Source organism: Sinocyclocheilus anshuiensis, unplaced genomic scaffold (assembly GCF_001515605.1).
Source record: "Sinocyclocheilus anshuiensis isolate Anshui unplaced genomic scaffold, SAMN03320099.WGS_v1.1 scaffold1754, whole genome shotgun sequence".
Classification (NCBI taxonomy): domain Eukaryota; kingdom Metazoa; phylum Chordata; class Actinopteri; order Cypriniformes; family Cyprinidae; genus Sinocyclocheilus; species Sinocyclocheilus anshuiensis.
This window is the reverse complement of record NW_015546144.1, coordinates 133,892-143,798: the sequence shown is the minus strand read 5'-3', so window position 1 is coordinate 143,798 and position 9,907 is coordinate 133,892. Positions and strand designations below refer to the sequence as shown.

The following is a 9,907-nucleotide window of genomic DNA, read 5'->3' as shown; positions in this document are numbered from 1 at the left end:
TAAAATTTAGCAACACACACATACACATATATATATATATATATATTTATATCTATATATCTATATATTTATATCTAATATATATATATATATATATATTACCCATAAGTCCCACAATACTAATACAAAAAATGATTTCTAGCTAAATATTTCAATAATTCTTTGAAATGTCACATTATAAAGGTTAAAAGTGTTCTTTTTAATACAGTAATATGACATTTCCAAGTGCAACAAGATTTTTAACCACATAAACAAAACTTTATCCGCCCAGAATTAGAGTGAACATCTCACTTCCTAAAACACCATCTACTCCCACATTTTAAAGGTTTTTGTATGTAAACGTGTGTTAATGTAAAGTGTTAATTTTGATTTCACATTGATTTGCGTATTGAAGCCTAACGTATTAAGAATAACAACACCTGCAATGACTATTCTGCTCTTTCCTGCTAAAACACACAAACAAATCAAGAAAAAAAAAACTTGATTCAAAGTTACAAATTAGGGATCAAAAATAAGCATAATTAGTTAGAAATTAGTCATGTGATTGGGATGCCAACACATTTCTCATCACATGGCATTATGGGTAATGAGGGCAATCTTTTTACATTTCATTCTTTATTCATTATATCAGGACAGTTGCACCACATGACATTTTACAACCAGGACTAATCTTGGTATCATAAAAAAGCCAAATTATTTAACATTTTAAGGGACTGTCTTTATGTGTGTTTCAGCATGTTGGTTGTACCGACTTTTTTGGTTGCACAATCTGACTCTTTTATGTTTTATTAAAATTTAGCAACACACACATACACATATATATATATATATATATTTATATCTATATATCTATATATTTATATCTAATATATATATATATATATATATTACCCATAAGTCCCACAATACTAATACAAAAAATGATTTCTAGCTAAATATTTCAATAATTCTTTGAAATGTCACATTATAAAGGTTAAAAGTGTTCTTTTTAATACAGTAATATGACATTTCCAAGTGCAACAAGATTTTTAACCACATAAACAAAACTTTATCCGCCCAGAATTAGAGTGAACATCTCACTTCCTAAAACACCATCTACTCCCACATTTTAAAGGTTTTTGTATGTAAACGTGTGTTAATGTAAAGTGTTAATTTTGATTTCACATTGATTTGCGTATTGAAGCCTAACGTATTAAGAATAACAACACCTGCAATGACTATTCTGCTCTTTCCTGCTAAAACACACAAACAAATCAAGAAAAAAAAAAAACTTGATTCAAAGTTACAAATTAGGGATCAAAAATAAGCATAATTAGTTAGAAATTAGTCATGTGATTGGGATGCCAACACATTTCTCATCACATGGCATTATGGGTAATGAGGGCAATCGTGAGGATGATTATACGATCACAAGCGGGAATGAGGTCAGACTTCCTGTCTGGAGCTCCTACCTTTGAGCTCGATATCCTCCACATCTCTATCCGAGCCGGAGTCAGAGGGGTGAAAGGAATCCTGGGAGCTCCTCCGTGAGCCGCCACTATCCACAGATGGGGCTTCTGTGGAAAAAAAGCAATAAATATTAGTGCTGTCAAATGATTAATCGTGATTAATCGCATCCAAAATAAAAGTTTTTGTTTACATAATATATGTGTGTGTGCTGTGTATATTTATTATGTATATATAAATACACACTCATGCATGTATATATTTCAGAAAAATATTTTGTTTATTTATTAAATATATTTATTTATAATATAAATTATATCACTATAAATATAGACATGTAAATATTTTCAAAATATATACTGTGTGTTTGTGTGTGTATTTATATATACATAATAAATGTACACAGAACACACACATATATTATGCAAACAAAAACTTTTATTTTGGATGCGATTAATCGCGATTAATCACACATCCCGTTTACATTTAATTTCCCTCTTGATTGCAAATGCCTCAGTCTTACGGTTATTAGTGGAGGCCGGTGGCTTCATCCGCGTGCGGTGTATCTGCAGTCTGCGCAGACGGATTTTCTGTTTGAGCTGCTGGATTTCCGAGTCGCTGTCGCCCTCTTCCTCCGCCTCCTCCACCGGCCTGCGCATGTTACACTTCATCAGCTCGATGGCCGCGATCAGAGACTCCGAGATGCTGAAGTGGGCGTTTTCCTGCAGTGATGGGATATGAATGTGAGTTATGAACACCATATATGAGACGCAGAGCGCAGTGAGGAGTTTGCGCTTGCCTTTTCTAGATCAGCACAGCTGCCGAAGTCCTGCTCGGAGAGGTAGCTGATCAGACTCTGACCCTCGGACGGTCTGCGGAACAATGCGTCTGGCACACTGTTGTACTGGGTGCCGTCTGTAAGCATGAAGGCACATTTAAGATTATGATTATTTTAATATAATTCGATGAGATATGCAAGTGTCCATGATGAAGAAAACTAAATCTAGTTAGAAATGTGTGCACTTTGTATTCATGTTTGTTTTGTATGGTTTTGGAAAACTTTTACACAATTTTTAAGAAATGTTTCAGGTAAATTACTTTAAAAATGTCATGTGGTGTAACCATCGAGTGAAAAGTAAGAATTTTGCTTACACCTCAAATATATGTAAGTGTAACGTGTCTTAATAATTTCTGTTCATTTGTTTTTTGTTTTGTTTGTTGTTGTTGTTGTTGTTTTTACACCTATCCAAAATTACTAATTAAGAAATATCAGCTTTTTGGGAGTCACACCACATGACATATTACAACCAGAACTGATTTTGCCATCATAAAAAGGTAATTATCTGATATTTTAAGAGACTTGTTTTTTTCTGCATATTTCAATATGTTGGTTGTACTGCGTGACTTTTTTTGGTCGTACCACATGACTTTGATTAGATGGACAGAAGTTTTTAAAAATTAATAAGCAGTGAAGGAGTGGTGATAAAATATTTTTATAAAGAATAACAACTTTTTTTCATTATTCATTATGATATCAGGACAGTTGTACCACATGGCATTTTATAACCTGAACTAATCTTGCCATCATATAAAGGTCAAATTATTTTATATTTTAAGAAACCGTTTTTTCCTGCATATTTCAGCATGTTGTACCAAATGAATTTTGTTGCACCACATGACTTTGATTAATTGGACAAACATTTTTAAATAAGCGGTAAAACAGTTGTGGCCAAATACATTTTTTTTTTTTAATTTCATGTCAAACTACTTTATTCATTTTTTTTTTTTTACAGGGTTTCTGCAGACATGAACAAGTTAAATTTAAGACTTTTTAAGACCTTTTTAATACCACCTTATATTAAATTTAAGACCTAAACCTGTAATGGAAATACACATTTTATTACATACATATATGTAATATTTAATGTGTATAAATTAAAAAGAAAACTAAATATCATTGCTGTAATAAATTATATTTATTACTACGATATACAGTGAACTTTTCATGTCAGCAGACAATATTCCATACAAAATATCCCTGCAAAATAACTATATTAGGAAAACGTTATTTAAGACATTTTAAGACTTTTTAAGGACCCGCAGACACCCTGTTTTATTTCATTCTTTCTTCATTACAATATCAGTACAGTTGTACCACATGACATTTTACAACATGAACTAATCTTGCCGTCATTAAAATGGTCAAATGTTTCAGCATGTTGTTTGTACCACATGACTTTGATGGCCAAAATGTTTTCAAATATTAACAAGCACTAAAGCAGTTGTGTTAAATGTATTTTATTTAAAGAAAATATTAAATAAATAAAACAAAAGTGCTAATACATTTTTGACTGTTTTACTATATTCCTTCGTCACAACATCAGAACATTTGTACCACCCTAAAATTTGTACTTTATGCTCACAAAAAATATCAAACAAAATTTTAAATAAAAACATGCTCTTCAGAGAAGTAGTGTATTTAGGTAACTGTAAGCATGAATTACATTTTTTATGTATTTTTGAATAAATGAATAGATAGAAAGCATCACTCACTAGATTCCATATAAAGGGAACTGTTGGTGCTGCTGTCGCTGCTCTGGGGTGAGAAAGGACCACAGATCTTTGAAATTGGTGTAGCTGCAACAGACTCTGGGAAATACAGAAAAATATGATACGAATTATGCACAAATACATGACATTAGGATAAGGAAGATAACAAATGCGTCTTTCCTGGTGCAGGATCTGATCCATGATAAACACTGATGAAAATTTATACCTACACAACATGTAGTTTTTTTGAATTTTTATAACTTTTAACACAATGGCCAAAAAACAGAAAAGACTAAAAGGAAAATTAAATATTAAAAACTTTCCAGGCACAACTGTGTAAAATTTCACTAAATAAAAATAAGAACAAATGGAATGGCACAGGATAGGAATGTTGTGCAACAGCTCGACAAACAATGCCAAAAGCTGAAGAAAAAATAAAATAAAAAGCGAATCGTGCATGGGTAACAGAAATGGAGGGATGGACAAGATGCAGCACCACGGCACTGCAAACCTGCGACGGGGTCCTCGATAATAATGGTGATTTTCCTGTGATTCCCTCCTTTCCATACAGAGAAGAAAAAAAGAAAGAATAGAGTTGAAGCAGAGAAATTATCACCCTGATCCACAGCAAGACCAAAGAGCACAAGAGGTACAACAGCTTAGAAGCAAGGTGTGGAGATCTGTTTTTACATTTTTTATTGCAGATGTGTATGGGAATGCCATATTTTTAATTAAAATCAAGCGTTAACATTATAGATCATTTAAAGTAAGCGAACACAGCCAATTGGACTTTCATAATCTGATGTATTTTTAGGTGAAACACATGACAGAAAAATAAAAAAAAGTAGAGCAGGACTTGATTTTATCAATTATAAACTAAATGATTCATGGACGTTATATTTTTGTAAAACTGCTAAAGATTTTTGTACATTTTTACATTTTAATTTAATATTGCCATTTTTTTTAAATATTAAGAAAGTAAATAGGATCTATTTTAAACTATATATAATTTGACAGCTTGAATACTCAAAATTAATCTTGTGGAAACCATTTTGAAATCGGACTTTGCGTTACCATGAAAATGGCCCTTTAAACCTTTCAGCAGGCTCCTCCCCCTAGTGGGCAGTGTCAAGTGTCATATTACAAAATTTACTACAACATTTTAGAATCAAAACTTTTTCTAATCTTAACAAAAAATATTTTGGTGGTTATGTTGTGAAAGAATTGTATACATTTCTGACAGGAAAATGCATAAAAAAATTTGAAAAATTGGAGTTTATTGTCAACTTTTTGCTATAGCACCTAAACAAAATGTCATAGGAACCTCAACTTTTGTAATGTCAACTTCAAATTTGGAACATATCTTAGACATGTGGCTTTGATTTTACAGCATTTTTAGATTCCAAAATATTTTGTTTAATATTTATTTTACATAAAATATACATTTTTTTGTACGTTTTCACTTACAGTCGGGTGGATTATGATTGATGTTTTTGTTGTTCAATAGCAAAAAAAAAAAAGGAAAAAGCCTTCAAAACAATTCAACCGAGGTGCATATGGAGCTTATAATATGACAAAACTAATTGCATTTGTATTGTGTAAATTTGAATTATTGACAAGTGTCATTTAACAAAACTGAATATTATGTGGCATTTAACATAGTTCTGAATTAGATTTTTTTGAACTTGAATATTAAACATTTGAAATTTAACACAACTGAATATTTTTATGGCAGAGTTGTACAGACATGTATTTTCAAACAGCGAATTATTTGTTCTGAAATCTTAGACTGGTTATGTTGTGAAAGAATTGTATACATTTCTGACAGGAAAATGCATAAAAAAATTTGAAAAATTGGAGTTTATTGTCAACTTTTTGCTATAGCACCTAAACAAAATGTCATAGGAACCTCAACTTTTGTAATGTCAACTTCAAATTTGGAACATATCTTAGACATGTGGCTTTGATTTTACAGCATTTTTAGATTCCAAAATATTTTGTTTAATATTTATTTTACATAAAATATACATTTTTTTGTACGTTTTCACTTACAGTCGGGTGGATTATGATTGATGTTTTTGTTGTTCAATAGCAAAAAAAAAAAAGGAAAAAGCCTTCAAAACAATTCAACCGAGGTGCATATGGAGCTTATAATATGACAAAACTAATTGCATTTGTATTGTGTAAATTTGAATTATTGACAAGTGTCATTTAACAAAACTGAATATTATGTGGCATTTAACATAGTTCTGAATTAGATTTTTTTTACTTGAATATTAAACATTTAAAATTGAACACAACTTAATATTTTTTTATGGCAGTGTTTTAAAAACATGTATTTTTAAAAGGGCAAATTTTTTTGTTCTGAAATCTTAGACTACAAATATCCAGTTTTTAAAAATACAGCTTCAAGTTTTCAAGATAAAGAGTAAATTCAGTATTCTAAAATTCATTACGCAGAAATTCAGATCATACAGAAAGTAGGTGAGAGGTAATACACAGGGAAGAGTAGATGATCTCCGAAAAGTCAAACGAAGCATTTTGGCCAATTAGGAGTTTTCTGGCATGAGCGTGCAGTTTAAGTTCTACCTGTTCATGAATCGCCCAGAGGTAGCCTAAGTGATTCTTAAACATTTATGGTTTATATACTTATATGTTAGGTTAGCATTCTCAGCATGTGAAACATTTGTCTAAGCCAGTGGTTCTCAACCTTTTTTACTCCAAGGCCCCACTCCTCTCCAAATCAATACATACTTTGCAAAAATGTCACTGCAGATATTCTTTACAACTTAAAAGTACTTAAAAGTACGTAAACCTACGCACCATTTTTCTGCTTCTGCGAGATGCCCGTGTCGGACAGAGACCGGATGTGGCCCCTCGAGCTCCGCCCTGTGGTTCTCTGAGCCTCTGAGAAGGAGCAGCGGCGTGGCGGGGGTGGAGCCGAAGGAGTGTGGGCATCGCCCTGAGTCCCCATGTGTTCACTGCTCTGAGTGGAGCTGGACGAGTCACGCCGTTTGTGCTTCCCCAGATTACCGATAGCCAGGTACTCCGGGCCGTCATCCACATCCGCTTCCACACAATCCTGGATCTCGGGCGGAGCGGGTGAGGCGGGCTCAGTGAAGGAGATCTGGGGTATTCCTGCGTCCTGGTTTCCTCTACCGCAAACCCATGGAGCTCCCTGAGTACTGCTGGATGGATTGACATCTTGAAGACAAACAAAGAGATGCACTGTGATACTAAGGAACGGTCACATTTCTTCACTGCAAGCATTGCTAACTGCCCACCTTCCATCCCTAGTTTTCTCACCAAATAACATACTGTTTTCTGGGACATTTTGTGTGTAAACAAGGCAAGCATTTAGTGTGGTAATGGAGCCACAGAGCAGCCTGTTGTTCTCTGAAACCATGGTTTATATACTTATATGTTAGGTTAGCATTCTCAGCATGTGAAACATTTGTCTAAGCCAGTGGTTCTCAACCTTTTTTACTCCAAGGCCCCACTCCTCTCCAAATCAATACATACTTTGCAAAAATGTCACTGCAGATATTCTTTACAACTTAAAAGTACTTAAAAGTACGTAAACCTACGCACCATTTTTCTGCTTCTGCGAGATGCCCGTGTCGGACAGAGACCGGATGTGGCCCCTCGAGCTCCGCCCTGTGGTTCTCTGAGCCTCTGAGAAGGAGCAGCGGCGTGGCGGGGGTGGAGCCGAAGGAGTGTGGGCATCGCCCTGAGTCCCCATGTGTTCACTGCTCTGAGTGGAGCTGGACGAGTCACGCCGTTTGTGCTTCCCCAGATTACCGATAGCCAGGTACTCCGGGCCGTCATCCACATCCGCTTCCACACAATCCTGGATCTCGGGCGGAGCGGGTGAGGCGGGCTCAGTGAAGGAGATCTGGGGTATTCCTGCGTCCTGGTTTCCTCTACCGCAAACCCATGGAGCTCCCTGAGTACTGCTGGATGGATTGACATCTTGAAGACAAACAAAGAGATGCACTGTGATACTAAGGAACGGTCACATTTCTTCACTGCAAGCATTGCTAACTGCCCACCTTCCATCCCTAGTTTTCTCACCAAATAACATACTGTTTTCTGGGACATTTTGTGTGTAAACAAGGCAAGCATTTAGTGTGGTAATGGAGCCACAGAGCGGCCTGTTGTTCTCTGAAACCTGCTGACCTGAGCTGCTCTTGGAGAGTGGGGTGTTGGGAAGCTCTGTAAGGCAGCTCTGGGACGTGGTGAGCCGACGAGACTCTGAATTGTCCGCAGGCCTCCAACTTCCTGTGGCCCCGGGAAGCAAACATAAACTCTGACTCTTCAGCAAACCAAACGGAGACTCTTTCACATGCGAAAGCTTTAAAGATAAAAGAGACAGAAGAAATTTACATATCTGCATGTAGAAATGCATGGTTACAGTGAAGGCTAACAATGAAGTAAGATGGTGTAGTTATAATACCTACCAAAAGAGGCTAAAAGGGCTATGCTAACCAACCAAATCATGACCTTTTGAAAAACTGGATGTTATTTAACTAGCTAGCTAGCTATAAACATGTTGACATTTTAAGTAACTTGTATTGAAAATGGTGTAGTTATGTTATCTACCAGCAGGGGCTAAATAAGCCAGGGTTCCTCAATAGGCGGCCCGTGAGAGAAAAATGTTTGGCCCGTGCTAATTTCAAATAATGTGTCATGAAAATTGAAACGCAGCATCAGAAAGCGACAAAATACAATAGAACCCATTATAATCAGTGATGCTGTCTTGGATGCGGCGCGACACGATAAATCCCTGACAGTAAACTGCTGACTCGTTCTATTTATAATGTACTGACACAAAGTTCAAATGATTTGCACTGAACAGTTTTGAGTGAGTGACTGTTATCTTTGTTATGGAATACACGTGTTGGTTCGCAGCAAGTTCACAGTTTTAACGTACAAGTTTGCTTTAATTTCTTTTCAAGATCTGAGCTAAAATATCTATTGTTGCTTTTACTATGGCTATAAAGATCACGCAAAATAATGTTCAAACTCACATTAGACACTTTTAACATTGAATAAAGCACATAATCATTACCTGATATTATCACTTTTATATTTTGTATGTTGTTCCTGCTGCGATGTCGCAGAAAATAAACCTGCCGCGACGTCACAGAAAATAAAAACTGTTTCTAAAATAGAATCCCGTGTCGCTGTCGCGGGTGGTTAGGACAAAAACTACATGGAAAAGATACTTTTTATCGCGTCAGGTTTGGTTGGGACACACAGTTTTACAGTTTGATCCCCCCCCCCAAAAAAATCTAAGCATAAAAATATTAATATATGCTGACAGATCTAATAATTTAATCTGCAGTTAGGGAAAGTGGAGAGAAGGGATCCAGTCTGGAGATGAGCAGGAACAGTTGATTTGCATGGCAGACATGGAGATCCAGATTTTTTGTTTGTTCAGTTGTTTTTAATATTCAACAGGCAAAGTTCTTCTGTATCTAAATTAGGGATGTAACGTTAATCGGTTTGACGATAAATTGTGATAAAATACCTCACGGTTAGTATTACTATTTCATATTTTAATTATCACTATAACCGTATTCGATTACCGCGATTTGAACAACTGAGGATAAATAAATACTGTCCAGCACAGGGCTCCAGAGTGCGACCAAATGGGCGCATTTTGCGATAATTTTTTCTGCCCGTGCGACTAAATTTTGTGTGCGGTCGCACTGGCGTGACCACCGCATTGTTTAACTCATAAGCGCTGCATTTCTGTTGCATATGAGAAACATCAAAAGGCAAACGAAACCGCGCTACTCGTTTGAACTGTGCAGTGCTTATAGAGTGTAGAGCCTGGTTTATACTCGCCGCGTCAGCAGGAGCGCGAAGCACAAGAATATTGAGGAAACGATGGATGGGTTTCATG

At 35.6% G+C, this 9,907-nt stretch overlaps 1 protein-coding gene across 1 annotated transcript in view; it reads right to left on the bottom strand.

Annotated features, from left to right (window-relative positions):
- The window catches only part of LOC107701215 (run domain Beclin-1-interacting and cysteine-rich domain-containing protein-like), a 36,351-nt gene that overhangs the window by 11,989 nt on the left and 14,455 nt on the right, over positions 1 to 9,907 (bottom strand). Inside the window, exons 6-12 of the mRNA XM_016503176.1 lie at positions 8,176 to 8,350; positions 7,588 to 7,968; positions 4,508 to 4,555; positions 4,000 to 4,095; positions 2,246 to 2,361; positions 1,970 to 2,168; positions 1,452 to 1,556 (exon numbers count right to left, since the gene is read on the bottom strand). Coding sequence (XP_016358662.1) covers positions 1,452 to 1,556; positions 1,970 to 2,168; positions 2,246 to 2,361; positions 4,000 to 4,095; positions 4,508 to 4,555; positions 7,588 to 7,968; positions 8,176 to 8,350 — 1,120 coding nt within the window. The remainder of the gene's footprint in view (positions 1 to 1,451; positions 1,557 to 1,969; positions 2,169 to 2,245; positions 2,362 to 3,999; positions 4,096 to 4,507; positions 4,556 to 7,587; positions 7,969 to 8,175; positions 8,351 to 9,907) is intronic.